The following is a 24,089-nucleotide window of genomic DNA, read 5'->3' as shown; positions in this document are numbered from 1 at the left end:
GTGAGACTGATCTTTACACTCCTCATTCAAAGTCTAACAACAGACCCAGCAGGAACTTATGGATCATATTTAGGCACTTGGATAGATGCCATCGGCAAAACGGGAGGAATGCAAACCATGCATACAGTAGCTTACACAACTTTACACTGCCTCATAGTGCACATAGTTTGAATTCACGAAGATAACTCATGAAGATCATTATACAGGTGATTCATGTGTGAGGTGTCTTATGAAGTCAGGTTTCACCAAAAGCTATGTGCTTTTGAATGCTTGTTTTATTATCTGATTCATTGGAATCTAAGTGTTTGATCTTGATGGTATGACAGTGCAGCTTGTGCTTTTGAAAGTCTTTACAGCAGGGTAGTATTGTTTTTGACTGAATGATTGAATTTTGTTATTGTGTTCTTCCTTAACCTCGCCTCAGGACGCTTCCACCATTGCTCTTTGAGATCAGCTAACATTAGACGAGTACATTGGTGCTGATCTGTTGTTAAGAACAAACATGCTGGCATACACAATTGTTGTGTTTGTGTATGGTTTTTGTATCTATGGTAGGGCTTGACAATACAGCAGAAACATACCTGGTGATATTCAGTATATTTGAGTATTTGCACTGAAATGGACTTTATAGCATTTTTTTCTTTCATTTAAGTCTCTCATGCTCACCAAGCTTGCATATATTTGAAAGCCAAAGGACAGTATCAAAAGGACAGTAAACCAGTAATATTGTGAAATATTATTACAATTTAAAATAACTAATTTCAAAATGTATTCCATTCCTCCATTCATCTCCGTGTCACATGATCTTTCAGAAATCATTCTAATATGTGGATTTGGTACTCAAGTAATATAAAAATATTTAAAACAGTTGTGCTACTTAATATTTTTGTGGAAACCACTTTTTTTTTTTCGCGGCCCTTTGATGAATAGAAAGTTCAGCAAAAGAACAGCATTTATTTGAAATACATAGAAATCTTTTTAACAGTATAAATGTCTTAACTGTCACTTGATCAATTTAATGCATTCTTTCTGAATAACAAATCTTACTGAACTTTCAAATGATAGTGTATTTTTGTAAAACATTTGAATATATAAAAGATGATAGTAATAAATGACTCTTTAAAAATGGATAGTTTGAACTGATTCCAAAAAATGAAGCAACTTTGACATTTTACATTAAAGCAGAGAAGCTTTGAAGATTTGACTTAATACTCTTGATAATTCGAATTACTTTTTTTAGAACCTATTGTAAAACCTAAAAATCATCACAATATTTAGATTTCATTGATATTTTAGATATTGCAATTTTTGTTGATGCAGAAATGCATGTGTGTTTATTTTATCATTTACAAGTGGACACACAGGTGTACCTGCTAGTGTCTGTGTGTGTGCTCATAGTCCAATGGTATTTTGAGACTGCCACCGGCGCCAACAGGGCTTGGTATGACCTCTGCGGCTCAATGATCTACTTGGTGCCAGTGGTTACGCTCCAAATAGATGAAGATAATGAGTTTGACCCTCCAAGCCCCTGATGCCAGATGGTTCTGTCAAGCTCTGCCCTTCTCTTTCACCCCAGTGTACAAACTACAAGTTCACACCACAGCTCACGGACAAGTTTCCTGCAGCCAAAACCCTGTGTGAAGCACCCACGCCGACAGCTACCACAAGATGCTGCATTCCATCACCACGGCCAAATCCACAGGGATTTTGAAGAGACACACTTCACGTAAGTGTTTGTGTTACGTAACAGAGCAAATGACACGTCCTAAACAAAATTGTGCAGTCGGAAAGAACTGTCCAACAGGATTTGCTGCTGCCAAGCTAAATGACAGAACAAATGGTTTTATTCCAGTATCAGAGGAAAGCATATGCTTGAGTAGGAGGTGAACAAAAACAACAGTAACAGCGTTTTGAATGTTTGAAGTCGATCCATTATTGCTTCACAGTGACTGGCAGGCCAAGTTTCCAAACACGAATTGGGCGTCACAGGCATGTAAATGTGTGCGGACACATGTAATACAAACAATATCTTGACATCAGAAAGTCAGCCAAGCTGCAATAAAAAGGTTTTTTTTTACAAATGTAAAGGCTAAACATGGCTATAGAGTAGAAAGTTGTTGTTTTTAATTCAGTGCTACCTGGCTAGAGAAAACAGATAAAAAAATGCTGTTGTCTTGCCTTTTAACAAATAGGCTGGACATCTTTAACACCCACAATGCACTGGGTATGTTGCTGTCCAAAGCCATTCCCACCAGTCTGCCATGAATACACTTACCAGAGTCAAATACTGCTTTAGTAGGAAATACTTCTTAGCAAACTGACATGTATTGTTCCCAGGTGCAAGAATTCAAAGAGTAAACGTTTAGCAGGAGTGAGCTACTTTTGGTTTCCAGTGAAGGATCCAGAGCGTTGTAGATAGTGGCTAAAGGCCGTGAAGGAAAATCTAAAAAAAACGGTGTGTTTGTTTGTAGTCAACATAACCACAAACACAGTGTTTTAGGGTGGGAAAAACTGAAAGAAACTGTGGTTCTGTGAGTTCCACTTAACCCGCCGAAGTGAAATGTTGGCATTTTTTTCATAGAATGAAACCATTTTCAGTGATAAACCTACTCTAACAATAAGTTTTTTGTATATATTATATTATATCTGTTTATATTATATATAAACATTGGCCTACACAGAAAAGCTTTCATTTTTGAATTACCAGGAGTGTTTTGGGAACATCACGTTGAGTGTTTATGTATGTGCGTGTTTTGGTCAGGCACTTGGTGCCCATCCGTTGGCATGGCCTAATCTGTCCTTAATGAAAGTGTGAATCAATTACCACTATCTCCAGTTGGCATGGGCAGGCTGAACTTGCAATTTAAACTCAGAGCAATTAATTCAGCACAGCTGTTACCCTCAGATATCCCCACACAGAAGACTATAGAAACACACACACACACAGTTTTCTCACTTTTTTTGCCATCATACATGCAAAATTTTATACGATGCCAACAATACATGTGCTTTTAACCTTCACTTCATCATCTCAAAAGTGTGCTACACACGAGTCAGCCGTATTTTCTTGACAGAAGGAAGTGCTGGCAATCTCTTCACTTTGCGTGCAGTCTTGTAATGCATTTTAATGCATGTATATTAGCGCTGGCACATGTAGCTTTATCGTAGTATAGCAGCCTACACCTCCTACCATTTTAATACTTCTATCACAGCTCTCGATTTTGAAATGTCATTTGACGTGGGTGCTATTTTTGATATAAGCTCTTGTGTAGGTCTTTAAAGAATGCTGAGGTTGATTTTCTTTGCCTATATGGGGCAGCATATTTGGGTCATGTTGGGGTTTTATGTGGAGTACACAAATATTTTATCCGGATTAATAAAAATGTCTTGGAATTATGCGTTTCACTTGATGTATTAGTAACTGTCTCGTTTAGCATTTTTGGCAGTTGTTCCAAGGAACAATCAAAATCCAAATCAAGCTGATATTTAGTGTTTCTGACTAGCTTCTCTTCTGAGACAGTTTTTTGCAGTTATGGCTTGGCTCACTGTTTACAATTCCATTTACATTCATTCGTTTAGCAGATGCTCTTATTCAAAACATCTTACAAATGAGAAATACTAGGGAGATGGAAACACAAGAAGGGCCACAAAACACTGTTCAAGAATTTGCTCTGAAAAGTATGTGTCTGAAACTATACTACAGTATATATTTCAATATATTAGTATATACTATAATAATATAAAGAGCTGTGCGTGTGTGTGTGTGCGTGTGCGTGTGTGTGTGTGCGTGTGTGTGTGTGTGTCTGTGTGTGTGTGTGTGTGTGTGTGTGTGTGTGTGTGTGTGTGTGTGTGTGTGTGTGTGTGTGTGTGTGTTTGTGTGTGTGTGTGTGTGTGTGTGTGTGTGTGTGTGTGTGTGTGTGTGTGTGTGTGTGTGTGTGTGTGTGTGTGTGTGTGTGTGTGTGTGTGTGTGTGTGTGTGTGTGTGTGTGTGTGTGTGTGTGTGTGTGTGTGTGTGTGTGTGTGTTATTTTTGCTTTTTGATAGCTTGATAGAAATTAGACCAATTACAAATAATATCCATTATGAATTTACCAATAATAATGTGTATGTGTAATAATGTAAATAATATCTTAATATGTTGAGCACTTTTGAAACATTTTCACTTAAGCATGAATGAATGTTAGGTCAAATGTTGGTTAATTCATATTAACAAAAATAATGAAATATTTGAAGTTATTCTACTAGTGAATTTAACGAATTTGCTGGCATCTCCTTTCTCCTATCTAACTGGCAACTGAATAGTGTTTGATGAGATAACTGAACAATTATGATTATTAATGATGAATATATCTTGTGTGAATTAATTATTATTTATTAGTTTTTCATTTGTTTCGTGGTTTTTGACTGTTTATTTTGTTTCTGTGTTTGGTCAAAAATAATGATATATATATATATATATATATATATATTTTTTTTTTTTTACAAAAATAGATTATTTGTATGAGATTGCGAAATCCTGATATTTTACAACGTTGAGCATATGAAAACACAAAGTTTAAAAATATATGTTTTAAATCATTTTGTTTTGTACCATCTTATACAAATTGTCATGGGACAAAAAATATTCTCTGACGATTTCCGCAAGGACATCTTGTTGGTTAAGCTAGTTAACCTTGCCCACACAAACATCCAAAATTCAACAAAAGCTGGTCCTTAAAAAAAACAGGGCTGTTGTGTAGTATAATGTGAAATGCTAATTTAATGAACCTTTCAAACGTATTTTGTGTTTTCACCAGAGGAGTGATTGACAGGAGATCAGGGAGCCTGTGTGGCTGGATTCACTGCTATCACAGCAGGATAAGAGTCTCCCTCTCTCGACCTCTGCTCTCCTCTCAAGCCACAAACGAGAGCCGTGATTTGTGCTTCTGTAATGTGCTTCTCAGCCTAAGAGGCATTAGCAGCGTGATCCATCAGATGAAGAGTGGCTCTTATCATCAAGGCACCAACCTCTGGTCTCCTGCTGCAGCCCACAGAATCATGTTCTGTGCCTGTCAATTATATTCATAATCATCAGAGTCGAACGGCTCGCTAGGAAGCCAGTTATTGGTCCGCGGGGACATATATGTGCCAATAGCTGCCCTGCTTAATGCATGTGCGATCTATTGAACACCATGCTGTTAAGACCCTGAATCGTTTTCGTTGCACATGAGTGTGTGACTCTCACCACGTACATTTTCCAGCCTTGTTTTTCAATATTTAACTATTGAACATTCAAAAGAACTCACAGACTGACCTATAACATCTAAGGCAGATTTCCCATAAGTTTTAAAGCATGTAATATCCTCAGAAAGATCTACGTCAACTGTAACACAAACCTCCCCAAAGACCGCTGCTTCTCATATATGCGTGGGACGCATACTGCCCAGCTTCTGTATTGGCTGTGAACTTGTGCTCCTAAGCACAAAATGTAAAATATATGCGATGAAAAAGAAAGTATGTGATGAAACATTCCTTTGCATTGATCAAAATATCTCAAAGGAAAAGCAGAAATCAAAGAGAGCCTAAAGAGCAAGATTGAATAGGGTAGAATCAGAATAATCCACTTTAATGATATTCTCTTTTGTGTTTTATCGGTTCACCTTCTCTGACTCACACAGGCTCAGAGCGAGAGGGTTTTTGAACTCTCCGCAGCATGCTGCTCGCTCATGTTAATGATTAAAACCACTGCAGCTCACCACGAGTCCCATGCTGCTGTATGGTCCTAGACTCCCCCCAAAATGGGCTCTCAAATTTTAACCTAAGGGTTTAGAGCTCCTTAGACGGTCATATCAGAGCCTGCATCAGCGCTAGTTTGGGAAAGCATTGTGGGAAAATGCCACAGACACCGTGCCCATGTCTTGGAGGAAATGTTTTGCATTTTTTATTAATGGATTATTTGGGCTTACTGTCACTGTAAATCTTATGTCACTGTTAATCCATGGTGAATCGTTGTTGTTTGCATGCAAAATTAGTTGCATAAAGAATGAGCCTTTAATTTCTGGTTCGTTCCATAGATCCAGCCGTCCCTTGAGATTTGGAAAGTGTGCCATAGCCCGAAGACACCTGCAACCTCTCCATCATTGACCTTATGTGGTCTGCTCTGGGTTAGAAGTCTGTTGGTGCTATTGGGATCCCATAACTTCATTAAACTCTAACATGTAAAGATACACTTTGGTTTTGGAGAACCAACTCAAGGATTGATTTCCCTGCCACAAATAATGCTTAGTTTTTCCTCTTCCGCTGTATTTTCAGTGATGAATATCCCTTTGAGGATTTTTTTGCCTAAGGACCCAGTTGCGTGTGCAGGTTGTTTGGGAGTTTCTTGGAGACGGTTATACATCAGCACTTGTCTACAGATCCGTTGAAACATGCATTCTTGAGTTTAGCCCTTTACGAAATGGTTTATCACAGAACTGCAGAACCGCAGGCCAAAAACTGTCAGATAAAGACAATCCATTGAGTTGAAAATATCACTGCCACTGCAAGTTTATATAGCTGGTTACTGTCATGATTTTATGTGGCTCCAGACAGCACCGTCAATGTGATTGAGATTTTACTACCCTATTAAATTAAGTAATCTTCATCTTTTATGAATGTGATAGAATAAGTGTTAAACAAGTGTTTGGTGCTTCGTATTGACCAACTTGATTCAAGTTTGAATAACAGACTTGGCAGAAATTAGTTCTAGAAAAATCTTTTAAAAAAAATAACGTTTAGTAGCTTTTAATGCTTTATATATAGACTCATCCCATCCATAGCTGTTTTTTGACGGCTCAGTTTTGCTTTGATTTATCCACACACTTTAGCTCATGGTTAGTTTGGCTTTTGAGATGATAAGTGATGTGGAGATATGACGTCAGTGTGAATCGATTGAACTGCATTTTGGGGAATCAGGGGCCTGATTGCTTTTGTGTGTATCAGCCTCAGTTCTCACAACATAAAGACTCAGATACACTCTCTCCTTTCAGGAAGTTCTAATGAGATTTCATGCAACTCTATGAGGGAAGACTCATCAGCCTCTTCAAATAGACTGAACTCGTATTACAACTTGGTCCTGAATAAAGCAGAATAATTATATAGATTAGAATGCCAGATAATACTTGGATGGATAATTAATTCATATATTTTTATTAAATAAATACTCTCTGAAATAATCATTCTGATTGATTTATTCAGCAGTTAGATATTTCCTAATATTCTGTCGTTCATGTCAGCGCAGTACATAAGTCTTCTCATCTGGGTAACTAAATCCGGCACTACTCTCTACTACTCTCTCAATTCTTACAAATTCAACTGCTGCCATCTTGCATCATCTCATTTATTATGGTGCCATTTTATTGTATATTATATAGACTATAATGATAGTGTATTTAGGTTTTAGTAATTTTGTGTAAATGTGTGTAAACTGTGCTTTAAATTTCAATTACCAAATACATTTTTTAATAGTTTTTTTAAAAGGGTAACTCTCGCCAAAATTGATCCTAGGCTATTTTTATTAATCTACCCGAGTCAAACATTCGTGTAAAAGCATAATTAGAATGGACACTTTTAAGTTTGACCGTATTTTAGTTTTCGGTCAAAATGCCTTTTGAATGGGAGTGCATGGGGCACTACAATGAGAACATTAAAACCACTATTTTTAAAACACTAAGGCGGCTCGAGTCGAGCTCGACACAACATGAAACTGCTTGAAGTATCACCAGGGGCTCTACACATGAACTTGAGCATTGACTACATTGTTTGTGTAGACAGAGTTTACTAAAAAGAAAGATTTTGAACAACTTACTGTGTTTCCGTCCGCCGACATTTTGTCAATCAAAAGTAGTCGATCTCCGAATGCAACGTAATTAACTGACTCCATATGAGGAAATGTCATGAACTTGTAATTCCAATGAAAAGGATGATAACTTAGACACTTACCTCCTGACAATATCTCATGGAAACCAGCTTTTTTTTTTCCATCTTTACTCTCCTCATGTTACGTTGCATTCGGAGATCGAATACTTTTGACTGACAAAATTCCAGCCATCGGAAACACTAACTGATAGAGTCGTACAAAACCTTTGTTTTTAGTAAACTCTGTCTACACAGAGTCAATGTTCAAGTTCATGTGTAGAGCCCCTGGTGATACTTCAAGCTCAGTTTTATGTTGTGTCGAGCCTCATTAGTGTAAAAATAGCGATGTTCTCATTGTACTGCCCCATGCATTCAAAAGGCATTTTGACCGAAAACGAAAATACGGTCAAACTTAAAAGTGGAGTTTCCATTCTAATTATGCTTTTACACGAATGTTTGACTCGGGTAGATGAACAAAAATAGTCTAGGATAAATTTTGGCGAGAGTTACCCTTTAAACCGTTAGTTCACCCAAAAATTTTTAATTCTGTCAATTATTACTCACCCTCATGATGTTCCAAACCAGTAAGACTTTTGTTCATCTTCGGAACACAAATTATGAAATGATGAATCTTTTTGATGAAATCTGAGAGCTTTCTATTTCCCATTGACAGCGGACACTTCGTTGCTCTATAAAGTTCATAGAGATTGTAAAACTAATTCATATTAATTGAGCAGTTTAGTCCAAATTTTCTTAAGAGACTCCATCACTTTATATGATGAACAGAAATGAGGTTTTTATTCACATATAAACATTGATCAGCAAACATGGGTTTGGAACGACATGAGGGTGAGTTATTATTAATTAATGACAGAATTTTTTATTTTTGGGTCCACTAACCCTTTAACAACACTGATTAACAGAAGCTTTAAGATAATATACTGGTAAAATGATAAAATCATTTCAATTGTCATTTCTGGTCAAAAGGTGCAGTGTAATTTTAACATGCTTTGGTTTTTAAACCGGTTTTCCAACATTGATGCAATATTGACTTGTTTTTGAACCTCTTATATTTCCTCAAGAAATGTTATGATCTGCTGGTTTGTTTGTATCTCGGGGACACTGTAAGAATGATGTAAACCTGAACTCAATAGTGTCTTGTTTGTGTATTTCAGCATGTCAGAGATCAGCGTTGATTCACTCAATGATTAGTATGTTGTTTGTTATTGAGAGAACCTTTGTTTATCCCATGAATTTGACATTTTTATAGACTGACGCTGGTGTGTGTTTGCTGCAAAATCTGAGCCTTAACATGGAGGATCACGCACTGTGTAATTTTATGATTCATACTTTGCATTTAGGAGTTTGGCACAGACCAGCTGAACTGTTGCTTGAGCGCAGAAGCCACATAGTTCTCATACAAATCCTGGTCATAAGCCAAAGCTTTGTGTATGTGCTGGCGCTCAGAGCGGGACAACAGCTGGACCCACTGCCCCAAATAAGTCTCTGCCGAGTTAAACAAATGAATAAGTGGCTTTGGGCTCCAACGCGGCAGCATGAAATATGACACTTTCCAGGAAAAGGAAGCTTCCTGTGCCATGTTGAAACCCAGTGTCTTGCCTCTGCCTGCTGGTGGGTGCAGACATTGACCAATGGGCTGTCCCTGTCTCTGTCTTATCAGTCGCGCTGCAGACGCTCACCTTGTCAACGGCAGGCTGAAGAAATGCCTCGGGCACCTGGTGCTATCTCGACTCGCGGCCGGCCCACTCTCTGTCTCGCACGTTCACGGCTTAAGAGTGGGATCATTTTAAACATCCACCGCTATCGAACTGCGCCTTAGCTGGTTGAAGTGAATTAATTGTCAGTTTTATCTGGAAGTGCTCTCATCGAGTGATGTCATGTCACATTAAAGTGTAGGTGAGGTACCAGCGGTTCCTGCATGGCGGGATGTCGCGTCAGCTGGCACATGCACCCTCAGATTGAATACAACTTTCAAAATAATTACGTCTTTGATTATTCATTGGCTCTATTAAATTAGGTAGGAAGTGTTTAAAAGTGAAATATATAGGTTTTTCTGTGGGTCTTAAAAAGTCTTAATTCAGAAATTAAATTAAGGTATTAAAAAGGTCTTAAATCAAAGCAGAAAGTCTTACATTTATAAAGTCATGGCATTAAATGTTGCATGCATTGCAACAACATTTTTTTTTTATCTTTCTCAGTATTTTTTGTTCTGTTTTTCCAATACGAATATCTAAACATCTTTGATCCATTTACTCCATGCAAATGTAAAATGAGGTCTTAAAATATTTTTTTTAGGTGAGCTTATGATTAAAACAAGAGCAAATATCTGTAAATGAGTAATGAAAACTTGCCTTTGGATTAAGTTGATTTATCTGCGCCCATTGGCAGATATTTGTTCTTGTTTTAATCATAAACTCGTTTTATGATTTTATGATTAAGACTTTATTTTGCATCTCAAGTAAATATATCTTGATTTAAGAATCTTTAGACAAACATACCGAGGAAGAACATCCCTTTTTTTTGCGGTGTGATCAGAAGGTACAGTAAAATATACGTCCATATTCTAGTGGTTAGGAGCGGAGGGATTGAAGCTGCTTTTTATTTGTAAAATTAATTAAAAAGTAATAGAAATCTGTTGAAAGTTTAGTTTTCATACGCCAAAATGTTGCTAATAGAACTCGTGTTCCACCCTAGACATTATATTTAGAGAACATATGTATTGATTTCCCTTCAATTTGAGTCTTAAAAAGGTCTTAAATTTAATTTCATAAAAACGTGTATATATTTATATTTTCTCAGATTGTACTAAATAAATATTACATAATTATTCAGTATACTAAAAAAATACTAATTTTCTGCCAGAGGTCCTGGACATCTTTTTCAGATACATGGCATCATGGATTGGATCAAATACCAACAGATAAAAAATCGAAACCTAACAGCCGGGGCTAGAAATCTTATAACGGGCCATGTTTGGATCTTCCAACAGGACAGTGATCCAAAAACAAATATCAAATTCAAAACAAAAATGGGTCACTGAGCACAAAACCAAGATCTGCAATGGCCATCCCAGTCCCTGGCCTGAACCCTATAGAAAATGAGTGGGCTGAACTGAAGAGAAGAAGCACCATCATGGATCTGGGAATCTGCAGGATCTGGAGAGATTCTGTATGGAGGAATGGTCTCTGATCTCTTGTCAGGTGTTCTCCAAACTCATCAGGCATTATAGGAGAAAACTCAGAGCTGTTATCTTGGCAAAAGGAGGTTGCAAAAAGTATTTAATAAAAGGGTGTCAATAATTGTGGCCAACGTGTTTTGGAGAAAAACATTTATTTCATAATGTGATTTAGCCCCACTTTCAATTCTCTTGCTTCAATGAAAGGTTAGAATTTTGGCAATTTTTTGAATGAAAGATCAAAAGGATAAACAATGCAGATTTATTTTTTTACAGCCAGTTTTGATCATATTTACCAGGGGTGCCAACAATTTTGGCCATGACTGTATGCTAAATATATATTTAGTAGGTTAAATCAATATTTCGTATTTAGACCCTTAAATTTAATTCAACTTTTATTATTATTATATCTTCCATTATAATTGAATTAGGTAAGAAGTGTTTAAAAGTTATATATGTATGAAGATATATGACAAGCATGGCGGGATGTATTTTGCATTACCATGTTGCACTCCAAGCAAAATACCTCATTAATTGTATTGATTGTTCTTGATAAGTGCTGTAGATTTACTTCATCCCAGTTGGGCTTTTATTGTCGAGGCTGCAGTGTTAGTGCATTATAGTTTACAGTTAATTGAATTCTATTACTTGATAAGCTCCCTCGTTTCCCCTGAAAAAGATTGATGTTGCAGCTGTTGCCTGGTAATGCAGAGTACATTGAGCGAAGGCCTCCGTTTAATTTATTCACTTACTGAGCGTATCAGTAGAGGCAGAGCGCACCTGACTGGCAGCTCGGTTAATTCAGCTTACTTTCATGACTCGATGATGTTTCCGCCACATTAGTGGGACAAGCCTTGAAATGTTGACGACAGAAAGTCGCCACATGAGCTTTTGAAAGTCCTTCAATCAGCTTTGCTCTGGTTTATAGGCACTCTCAGTGCGGGGTTGAGATATGGGACGCTTGTAGGCACCACTCTTCCGCTTATTAAAAGAGGCTCTGTAACATTTGTGTCCTCTCAGCCTCCTGTCTCTCAATGCCTAAACAGTTTTGCTTGTGTATTTGTTGATATATTGCCAATTGCTGCTGTTTTGCTTTAAGTGGGCCTGAGTCCCGCTCTTGTTGCTGTGGTTTCGCTCTCATTCCTAATGTGCCTGTTCTCTAACTCCCTTGACTCTGTGAAAGAGTCTTGAAAACGGTGCAGAGATCGTCTCTAACCCCCTCCAGATCTGAATGGCGCATTTTTTTTTTTTTATTGTGTGGTCTGCTTCTCTGTGATTAAAAAGAATAAAAGATAGCATTGTTTAAGAGTGAGTAAATTCATGAAATATCTTAACAGCCACTCTTTGTTTGTCATAATTATGCTGTTTCCTCTTAGCCTGCTGGCCACATAGAAATATGAAATAATATGTAGCATTACAACTACTTGCTGAGAGCTACTTGTTACTAAGTGATTTCTTTCTCTCCGTCTCTCTTGTTGCAGTGTTGCTGAGGGAGGAGGTGGCTCAGTTACAGGAGGAGGTGCACCTCCTCAGACAGATGAAGGACATGTTGAGTAAAGACCTGGAGGACTCGCACGGCGGCTGCTCGGCCGACACGCTGTCCGCCGCCGAGCTCAAGGTGCAGTTGGGGGAGAAGGAGCAGGAGCTGGAACGTGCCAAGGAGGCCTTACAAGGTCTGAACCCCAATCACAAAGCCAATATTGCAGGATTACCAGAGAAATCCCCCCTGTGTGCTGTTCTAGCGCTTCACCCTCCCTAGACACATCAATACTGCCTGAGTTTACCCAAGATCATTGTTTCAGTAACAGGGATGGATCGCAGTGGTCGGCCAAATACCAACTAGTCAATTGTGTTATATATAGCATGCAATAAAAAATATCAGTTTAATGCGTTAAAAATATTTAACAATTAACGCAGCATACATTTTTTTCCATCATCCTTTGGCTAGCGGTACATTGTATGATCACAAAAAGCAAATGCTTTTTTAAATAATTTAAGCGCGATAAGACACAAAAGAGAACGCAGTGCAGTACTGGTGCGCGTCTGTAAATCTCCTGCCTGTTTGACACACACACACACGACTCGTGCGCACAGAAAGACCCTTCAGGCAGCGACTTGAACGGGATAAAAGAACGGACAGACCTGCTACTGTCTGTCATTAAGGATAATCGAAGAAGAAAAAGAGAAAATCACTCACTGCTCTTGACTGAATAACTTGGAAAAACTTTTTGTGCATTTTGACAGGGCAAGTAAAAATCTGAACTGGGCCAAAAATAATAATAATTGAGCCCTGATATATTGTAGGGCATAGGGTAAACGTGACATTTTATTGTAATGGGTTTATGTGAAGATTGTTGCAAGTTCACTTAAATTATGTTGTTTGTTAAACAAATGTTACAATTGATAGCTTTTGATTATATGGCTAAAAAATGTTTTACCGATCCCCACAAAGTCAGTAATAGCAGTAATTTTTGACCTTGTGTACATTTTTCTGTCCCCATGAGGAAAACAGCTCATAAATCATTCAGATTGATCTTTTTTTAATCGGATATACAGTTTGTACAGTATAAATATCATTATGTCTATGTAAAGTCCCCCTTAAACATGGAAACCCAACAAGAGAGAGAGAGAGAGAGAGAGAGAGAGAGAGAGAGAGAGAGAGAGAGAGAGATGTTGCTTATCTTATCAGCTATCTGTTTATCTCGGGTGTAATGCTTTTTTAGAGTATTTGAGGGATTTGTATAAACAGAGGATGTTAGTGCTAGAAAAAAATGGTTAGTGTTGATGCAGTGTGATTCATTTAAAAGTGTTTTATCAATGAGTTTCTGCAGTGTGAACTGGAGCTGCTTTTAGGAAGACGTGTGAAAGAAGGGTTTTTGAAATGTGGTTTATAACAGTGGTAAACTGTTATGTGCTGACATATTAAAGTGTCAAAGTAACTCTTGTTTTAGTTATAAAGTGATGACCAATTTAAATGCATTATAGTTCAATAGCTTGTGGTCAGTTTCGTTTACTATTTTTTTCCACAAAGATGCATTAAATTGATCAAAAGTTGACATTAAAGAAAATAAGATTAAAATGATTTCTAAAGAATCATGTGACACTTAAGACTGGTGTAATGATGCATGAAACTTCAGCTTTGCCATCACAGGAATAAATTACATATTAAAAACACATTCAAATAGAAAACCGTTACTGTAATTATATTTCACAATATTACTGTTTTTCCACCCCAAACATGTATAGTAGTATACAGTCTCAGAGGAATATTTGTATTTCTTAGATTTAATAAAGTTCTCAGATGTTTCTTTTAATTTCCTTTGGAGAGATAAAAACAGACATAAATGAGAATATTGCTAACATACAGGAAGAATAAATAGCTATAAACAGCAAGCACAAACTACTTGCTTACGGAAATTGTAATGCTAATATTCATATTAAACTCTTTTGATCTTAGACTTTGGTATCTTGACAATCAGTTTAAGACATTGTTGAGATCTCATCTGAATCGCTTCAGGAAACACACAGGATGACAATCTAGACACCTTGCGTTTTTGTCAAGAGAAAATATGAGAAGCAAGAGACTTAGGCAGAAGTCTACATTTGCTCTCCATTTAATCTATTTTTGTGAAATGGTTGTGCTGTCTTTCTTAAAAAACAAGTGCCATTTTTTTGGTTGAACGAAATGACATTCTTACATCTGTTAAGTGTGGCATATGTTTTTAAAATATAAATCTTCTGTCAGTCAAATGGATTTTTCTTTTGTCATATTTAATCTGTACATGACATGATATGAAAATGGTTGGGCAAAGTAATTGATAGAAATGACATCAAATTGTTATCTACATTCTTGAACACTTTTAAAAGAGATCTACATCGAAAACGCTGCACTCAAAATCGTGACACACTTTACACTAGGTCAACCGTGTTACTTGACACTCATTTAGTTTGTAATGTAACACCTGTAGTACCTAAGCAGGAACTGGAGCAACCTGCCAGTCCATTACAAATATTCCACATGCGACAGACTGCGTCGAGCTGAGTTTTCAGCAAACAAAACCATAAATCAGATTTGAGTCTTTTTGGCCCTTTTGGAGAGAAGAGAGATGGGGAGAGAGACAGAGGTGATGGATGGTAGGGTACATGTGTGCTCATGAATGTCAATGGTATCATAGTGGAAAAACAGGTTTGACTGTTGAATGAGGAGCCTCCTTCAGTTTGAGGGGCAACGAGACAGTTACCTCAAGTCAAATAAATGATTTACTTTTTACAAGCAACAAGACAGCAGACCCCAGAGCGGTTTAGATTGTAAATGAAATGTTAATTAATTATATGGAATTGTTCTGAGGTGTTACGCCTCACATTTCCTCTCTAATTAAACCCTTGAAATGAAATGCATTTGTGTGTAATGTTAACTTTATAGTGGAGCATGGTGCCCCCTGGAGGCTGTTTTGCGGCACAATCTTTAACTACAACACCAGTCATTTATTTATGCCACTTATAATAATAATTATCATCAAAAGATGCCTAACAAGACACTGGATTTTGACTGTTTATTTTGTACACGCACAGGGTAATCCATCACTTTGTATGTCCACAACTCTAATCTGACAGATAGGGGTCAGAGCACAATCCGCAGACGCGTCATTCAAGGACACAAAGCATGTGTGTGTGTGTGTGTGTGTGTGTGTGTGTGTGTGTGTGTGTGTGTGTGTGTGTGTGTGTGTGTGTGTGTGTGTGTGTGTGTGTGTGTGTGTTATGATGCAGGAGGCACTCGGTTGTTTATATGCTTATAATGTGCTAAAGGTGAATATTATTGCTGCATTTCTGAATATGACTGTGTATGTCTGTGTGTAGCTATGAAGGGTGATCGGAAGCGGTTGAAGGCAGAAAAGGCTGACCTGGTGAACCAGATGCAGCAGCTCTACACCACACTGGAGAGCCGAGAAGAGCAGCTCCGAGACTTCATTCGAAATTATGACCAGCACAGAAAGGTGTGCATGAGATTCTCCACTGACACCAGTTCACTTATAATCTTTCAAAAACGAAACTTGCCTATCCTTACTTTATCTAGTTATTGTATCTTCTTTCTCTTTTAGTTCAGGGTCGCACTAAATAATTGTAAATTTGAAAAGACTGATAAATTTACCATTGGCTGACATGATCTTAAAGAGAAATTTTGTATTAGAGGAAACTTAGGGAGGATTAATACATTTGACAATATGTTGACAGATCCACTTACAAACTGATCGTTTTTTTAGCTGAAAGAAAAGTAGTGTGTCTGTGTGTGTTTACATGTGTGTGACGGACTGATGCTGACTGTGTGCTGTGCTACAGGAGAGCGAGGACGCAGTAAAGACTCTGGCCAAAGAGAAGGACATGCTGGAGCGAGAGAAATGGGACCTGCGCCGGCAGACTAAAGAGGCCACAGAACAAGCCAGCGTCCTGCGCTCCCAGATAGACATGAAGGAGAACAGAATCAAAGAGCTAGAGGCAGAGCTCACCATGGTGAGATAGCATCTCTCTTGATCTCTCTCTCTCGCAGACGCGCACTTCCACTTCCCACAATGCCATAAACACTTACACCTCTTATCTTGTCTTAACTCATCCTCTTGACGGTTTGCATCTCTTATCATTAGAAGCTCTCGAATGACCTCTCAGTGGCTCTGATTGCCGATATATCAGCCTCAACATTCATCAATTAAGATCCACAGATGGATCATGGAACCCCAACTGATCTGCATTATGCAATTTTACATTGTGCTGGATTGGCATTACAATGTGCAAACATGCAGTCACACAAAAATCCCCATGAAGAGGCACATGGCTGTCAACTGAGCAGTAATAGCATCATTACTCACTTCATCTGCCTAATCTGTTGTGCCCGTGTGCCTCACCAGTATTCACATGCACACATTATCTCAAGCATACTAATGATTTCACTCCCACTGAGATTTTGAAATCCACTGTTTTCCCCCTGAGCAATCTGAGGGGCAAGATGCTTTATATCCTTTAACATCTATATACTGAGTAATGGATACAAAATGTAAACTTTATTGATGTACAGGGGGGTCCAAGATTTTTGTGATTAAACTTTTATTTGTATTTTTATGCAAGAACAGTTAGAATATTAAGAAGTATTTAACTTTATTTTTTAATAAAAAATTAATTTAATACAATTTTAATATATATTTATAAATAAAATATTTAAAAAAACATATTTTATAAATATATAAACATACACAGAAGTGATTTTTTTGTGAAACCTGGAATTAACCAAAGTTTTTGAGGAAATATTTTGAAAATATTCAGATGAACAGTTGGGAATATTACAATATATACAATCTATTATTATAAATATATATACAAATAAAATATGAAAATGAATGTGTATATACAGTATATATATATATATATACACACACACACATTAATGTATATACGTTAAAATAATTTTGTATATTATATATATATATATATATATATATATATATAGCAAAAGTTATATAAATTATCAAATTAAAATTATATAAAGTATGTAAATTATTTTTAGGTCACTAAACAGACTCAAAATTGTGACACATTTGTTCAGCTGGAGAACATGATTATCTGGTTTTACATGAACTTGTGGAGTTCAAATTAACATTGATACAATTTTGTTATTAAATATAAAAATCAAAGCATTTTAACTTTGGATCCTCTTAATTATAGACCCAACTGTATAAAGCTTCTATAGTGATCATCACAACTAAAATATGGTACGTTTGTGTGCATGTTCTTTTGTACCTCAGGCAAAGCAGTCTCTGGCCACTCTCAATAAAGACGTGCCAAAGCGTCACTCTGTGGCGATGCCATCAGAGCCGGTGGTGAACGGCAGTCAGGAGTGGGTGATGCATGCAGACCTTCCCCTCACTGCGGCAATCAGACAGAGTCAACAGACCCTGTACCATTCACACCCCGCTGACAGGCAAGGTACAGGCCTACACAACAGCATGCAAAGATACGCCAAAGGTCTTCTTTAGTCCCCTCACACACACGTCTCCTGTCTCCACAGCTGCTTTAAGGATCAGCCCCTGTCACTCCCGCCAGCCCTCCGTCATCTCCGACGCTTCAGCTGCCGACGGCGACCGCTCATCCACCCCGAGCGACATCAACTCGCCCCGCCACCGGACTCACTCCCTCTGCAATGTAAGAGCTGCCTGGCCCCCCCGACCAAGTAAACAGCCTTCCCAACTTGCTTTTATCTCCACCTTCACTCTTCTCAAATATTCAGTCTCTGCGCTGCTCATCAGCATGGCTTCAGGGGCACGTTTTGTGTTGATGGTGGTTCATGCAGATCAATCAAAAGATACAGAAGAATTAACTTCTGTAGAAAAAAGCTGGTAGAAACAGCAATAAACATTTATGCGTGATGTACCAAAATGCCCAGTGACCAACCAATCATTTTATAATTATTAATATGGGATCTCCATATGTGTTAGAAGATTTTTGTCATTTTTATTAACTCTTAACACTTTTGAATGCAGCTCTATGCTGGTTTGCCAGCCTGGTCACGCTGCTCTGTTTGCTTGTTTTAGAGGGGTTTGGGTCCTTTCCAGATTGTCAGACTGGAAGACCAGCTTAAACCAGCATGTTTCAGCTGGGTCTGGAGAGTTCACCCGATGGCATATATTGTTAATTCCCCAGGGCAGCTATACTGAAGTCAACTACAAAATAGTGGTATCATAAATTTAGCATTTTTGGATCAAATTGCTCTACACAAAAATGTTAAGCTAATCAGAAAGGTGATTGGCTCCTTTAAAGGACTGCCGTTTGAACAGTCATCGTATTGAATTGATCACTATTATTTCTGCCACTCTTATTTCTGTGAGTGGTCTAATATTTTTTGTAGGTTTTATTGTAGCAACGACTGCATTTTTTGGTAAATAATAATAATATTTTGAGTGCGTGGGCCCCTGAAACAGTGCTGATGAGAGAGGGCAGATTTTCCTGAGATTCCTGATGAAACCACATGACTGACCTGCCCCCATATGTCCACCATTACTTTTCTATTCTCTCTTCTCCTTCCTCTCTCGCTGTCCCTGTTTCTGCCTTTTCTTGTTCTTGCTTCAGTCCATGGAGGACCTCGAGGACCAGAAGCGTAAGAAGAAGAAGGAGAAGATTAGTCTCGGCTCACTTTCTCGAGTGTTTGCCCGGGGAAAATCTCAACGCAAGTCCTTGGATCCGGGCCTGTTTGATGGTACTTCCACCCCTGATTATTATATAGAGGAGGATGCTGACTGGTGACAGTGCTATTGCGTGCGTGTGTGTGTGTGTGTGTGTGTGTGTGTGTGGACGTACGCCTGGATATGTATGAGTTAATGTGTGTGTGCGAGCGTGCATAAGCGTTTGTGTGTGCCTTCAAATGTATTCCCCGTGAAAAATACAGGAAAGAGGAAGAACTGCTGCCTCCTTGAAATGTACATAACGACACTTAAAAACATCTATGTAAATGAAATATATATTTATATATGTATGCATATGTACATATGTTTACATTGATATAAATATATACATGGGATCATTTGCGTGTGTATATGTTAATGCTGTTATAATGCTTTATTTGTGGTAATATGTCTCTTTTTTATGAACTGGAAACTTGAATTACTGCTGAGCATTTGTAAATAGGAACTCTTTGTGCACCTTGTGTTTGCTGATGTCTTCATGTGGAATGCTTCTTTTTCATGACTGCTTTTACCATGAACCCAGAGCTCCAGGCTGTCTTCACACACCATAGCGTGAGCTCCATCTGAAACATTTAAAGGTGCACTCTGTCATTTTTCCCATCATGAACGTTTTTAAATGTTAGCATGACATGATCACATGAAACGTGAGCCAAATAAAAGCTGTTTTATGTCAGCGGGTCACTCCATGTTGAGATCACATGACCAGCTAATGTTATTTATAATGTTATATATTTATTCTTCACTTCACTCTCTTGGCTGACTTAAAATATGACATTTCTTCATGGAATCTCTAAACTTAGTGCCCATGCCACTAGGTGTCAGTATAAGGCCCATTCACACCGAGGACAATAACTACGACAGTTTCAAAATAATTCTAAATGTAAAAGAAAAGTCCACACCAACTATAATGATAACGGCACAGAGAAACAATATATAACAATAGAGTTTGTTAGTGTGGACGCTAATATAGTTATCGTTAAAGTTTCTTTTAGTAATAAATGTGAATATGCCTTCAAGGGACCCAAAAATGAAAATTTGGTCATAACTTACTCAGCCTCAAGTTGTTCCAAACCTGTATGAGTGTATTTTTTCTGTTGAACACAAAATAATATATTTAATGCTGACAATCAAACAGTCGACTCGACACGGTAGCCAATGATTTCCATAGTGGAAAAAAATATTATGGAAGTCAATGGCTACGTCACTGTTTGTCACCATGATTCTTTAAAATATCTTCTTGTGTGTTCAACAGAAGAAAGAAACTAATAGCCTACATGTATAGAACAACACGAGGGTGAGTAAATGATGATGTAATTTCCAGTTTTGGGCGAACTATCCCTTCAAGTCCAAGATGGCAGCCAGCACAATATTAACGAAAAATGACCGAGTGCACTTTTAATGTTAGGATCTACGGTGTTACATCCGGATAAGATAGTTTTCTAAATGTTTGCCTTAGCTGTTCACCTCAGTAATCTAATCGCTAAGGGAACATCTGCGTAAAGCTGCGGTCAAATATCTCTGTGAGATTTTGCGGGCAAAAAAAGGTCTAATATCCATCGTGAATCCGCGTGACCAACTTGAATACTAGCGATATCTGTGTAGAGAACTTTTTAACCCGCAAAATTTTGCAGAGAATGGGCTGCACCTTAATGGGGGAATTTTGTGTTTACCTCAAGAGTTACACTCAGACAGCTGCCAAACCGAGATAATGATCATTTGAAAGCTAATATTTTATTATGCATTATGTCCTCTTGCAAGGCTGCACCAATGATCTTTTTAATCTTGACAAATGTGAAATGAAAACCTCTTAAAATCTGTTCTTTATCGTCTGGAAAGACTGAATAAATCGTATTTTAGGCAGTTTAGTTCCATTATGATGGTAGATTGCGAAAAGATGGAGTAATTCAGTTATAAAGTTACAGCATGCATCAGACTGGCCTTGTCGAGCTATTTCTGCTTGGTCTGATCAGATCACCTGCCCCTTTTGTGCTAAAAGACATGTAGCATTATTTATTAGACTGTTTCCATATTTAAAAAAATCTCACATTTTACAACCTATGAGGAATTACGTTTGATTTTGAAGTGATATTGGGAAAGTATTTTGGGATATTGGGATCTGGAATATTCATAAACCAGGTGCTGACCTTACATCAATAAAGTGCCAAAGGGTTATAGTGCAGCTTGCAGAAGAACACAAGAAAATACATAGGAATATTTTCTTTTCTTTTCTCTGCTCTATCAATTGTGCAAATCGAATGCCCGTGAGAACTCACAACACACCCTGCTTCATAACATTCTTCTCCATTAATGTTGAACCCAATGATGTCATCATATCACATATTTCTTTCCGTTTCAAGCTTTCCTTTGCATCTTGGTGGCACTGATTTATTTTTATTTTTTTCCCTCTTTTGTTTTGATCTTTTAAATTAAAACTGAACTTCATTCCTCATGTCACTCTAATGATTTTATGTTGTAAGGTTTGTAAAGTAGATTATGTGAGATATAAGATTAAATCTATTAAAGAATTTATTTAAAGATTAGGAAAGAGGTCATTTCAATGAAACCAGACTATCTTTGAATTTACAGACTGATGAGAAGGTTTTAACACTCTGGAGATTTAAAAAGAAAAAAAGAAACAATTAAAATAAACTTATTTTAAAATAAAAACACATAACCCAACATCCATGTGCCTTTCTTCTTGACCCTGTGTGTGTGTTTGTGTGCAAGTTGTCATAATGGTTTCCTCTTAACCCTCTTGTTCTGGGGTTGCCATGGTTTGGGGTGACCCCGTCCCCACCATCTGTGTTAACACGTGTCCTAACATTGTCTTACCTCAGTGGATGAGAATGCCCCAAACTCACTACATTCATAACTCATATAAATATTTCAACTGGAACCAGTCTATCATGTACACCGTTATCCAAAACATGAGCACGGTCATGTGCACTTCTACCCAAAACATCATCGCATGACTACCAACTGATTCTTTATTTCGTTTAGTTTAAAATGCTACACATTTATTAGGGTTTATATATCATAAAAAAAGTACATTATATAGGCCTACTTGAGTTTTCTATTCACAGCCTCGTGAAGCATGATGGAGAGCATGCTACAGTAAATTCAGAGCAATTGGGTTTTTCCTTCTCATTAATTGAAATGGAAACAGATTGCGATCTCCATTAAAATCCATTTTTTCCATAAGCCAGCGGATGCTCTCAGATGTCTCGAGCAAGGTCAAGGCTCTGTCTTTGCTTAGACGAGCGCCAGCCTATTTCCTCTAAAGGTTCGAAATAGGTGTCCTCTGCCCCGATGCCCATCAGTTAATGAGTCTTATAGAGGTAATTTTTTCAGCTAATTAAAATCTGATGAAGCCTAAAGAGAAGAATGATTCAGTGTGAACCCTCAGGGTGATTTCAATCTTGTTTCATACCTGCCAGGACACACTTTTAGCGTTAGGAGGGCTATATTAGAAACCAAATAATGTACATAATTAACTATATCTAATTCATTCAGATTCGACTGAAAGTCAAGCTCTGCAAGGATGACATCACTGCAGCAGTCTGAGCTCAGTTAGAGTTTAAATGGCGCCACCTGCTGGTGTAGACATGAAACTACATGTGTGGATTATGGCATTCATCAAATCTGGTGACTTACAACTATATAAAAACTCAGTATGATTTTAATTTTAATCAGATTTGAAAGAATACTTTGAAAGAATTTTCACTCAGAAATTGCTAGTAAATTCCACGGTCCCTCTTAACATCTTTACCTACTATGTACTAATATTTAAATAATTCAATTGATACAATGCACTTATAGTTGAAATACATGTTTTACGTTGTACTTATATTTTAAAAATACCTGCATGTAAATATTTTCTGTAATTACACTGTTGACCCTTCGCTTACACTGTAACCCACGCTTAAAGATAACCATACCACAGAACATGTGCCTAACCTTATCCGTAACCCAGCTCGATAGCAGCGAGTCTTTTGTTTTGCAACATAAACACAATAAGTACATTGTACCTAACCTTTTTAATGTATGTACATGATGTTTAAAAAGAAAAGTGAAAGTGGCATGTGCAGGCCAAGTATGGTAACTCATAATTGGAATTTGTCCTCATCCAAGTTAGTGCACACACATTAGGAGTAGTGAACACACACACTGCAAACCGTGGACACACACACCTGGAGCGACAGGTAATTTCCTGCCGGTATTGAGAATCGAACCTGCAACTCTTCAGGTTACCAGTCTGACTCTCTAACCATTAGCCACGACTGCCTCTTATAAAACTGACAAAGCACTTAATAATAAAGTGTGAGCAATTTCACAAATAACAAAGAAACAACAAGTTAAAGCATTGAAGTTACAATAGTAACTAGTTTTAACTGTTTTTAAAGTGAGGTCAATCCACTATACAGTAAAAACAAAAAGGCCTGTGACTGACAACCATGTACATATATTCCTGATATAGTAAAACATGCTGTAAAATTCTTGTTTAATAGTAGATTCGTATATAAAAGCAAGTGAATTCAATGTTAGTTTCACACAGGAAGGGGAAGGAAGTTAAGTGGTTTTGAAGTGAAAGTCTGAGGTGGTGAAAGTGGTTTTGTTTCAGAGGGTGTGTGGGTTATATGAGGATAGATAAGGCCTGTCGATGTCGACCGCAGGCCTAATCGGGGCTGTCAGTTCTTGCTAGAAAGCAATGAGTCATTTAAGAAGCTTTTTAAGAGCAGAAAATACTGAAATTAAACAGGAGGATATGGAGGTGGGTGCTTTTCCTGCACAGCAA

The 24,089-nt window shown here is 37.6% G+C and overlaps 1 protein-coding gene across 1 annotated transcript in view; it reads left to right on the top strand.

Moving 5' to 3' along the window:
- Positions 1-21,965, top strand: part of kaznb (kazrin, periplakin interacting protein b) — a 143,802-nt gene extending 121,837 nt beyond the window's left edge. The window contains 7 exon segments of the mRNA XM_079597444.1: positions 12,551-12,742; positions 15,927-16,063; positions 16,407-16,577; positions 17,861-18,041; positions 18,124-18,260; positions 18,262-18,285; positions 19,182-21,965. Of these exon segments, the coding sequence (XP_079453570.1) occupies positions 12,551-12,742; positions 15,927-16,063; positions 16,407-16,577; positions 17,861-18,041; positions 18,124-18,260; positions 18,262-18,285; positions 19,182-19,355 (1,016 nt within the window). The 3' untranslated portion in view covers positions 19,356-21,965.
- Positions 21,966-24,089: the final 2,124 nt, after the last annotated feature.

The sequence above is a fragment of the Phoxinus phoxinus genome (assembly GCF_949152265.1).
Source record: "Phoxinus phoxinus genome assembly, chromosome: 22".
NCBI lineage: Eukaryota > Metazoa > Chordata > Actinopteri > Cypriniformes > Leuciscidae > Phoxinus > Phoxinus phoxinus.
This window is presented reverse-complemented; position numbering and strand designations above follow the sequence as displayed.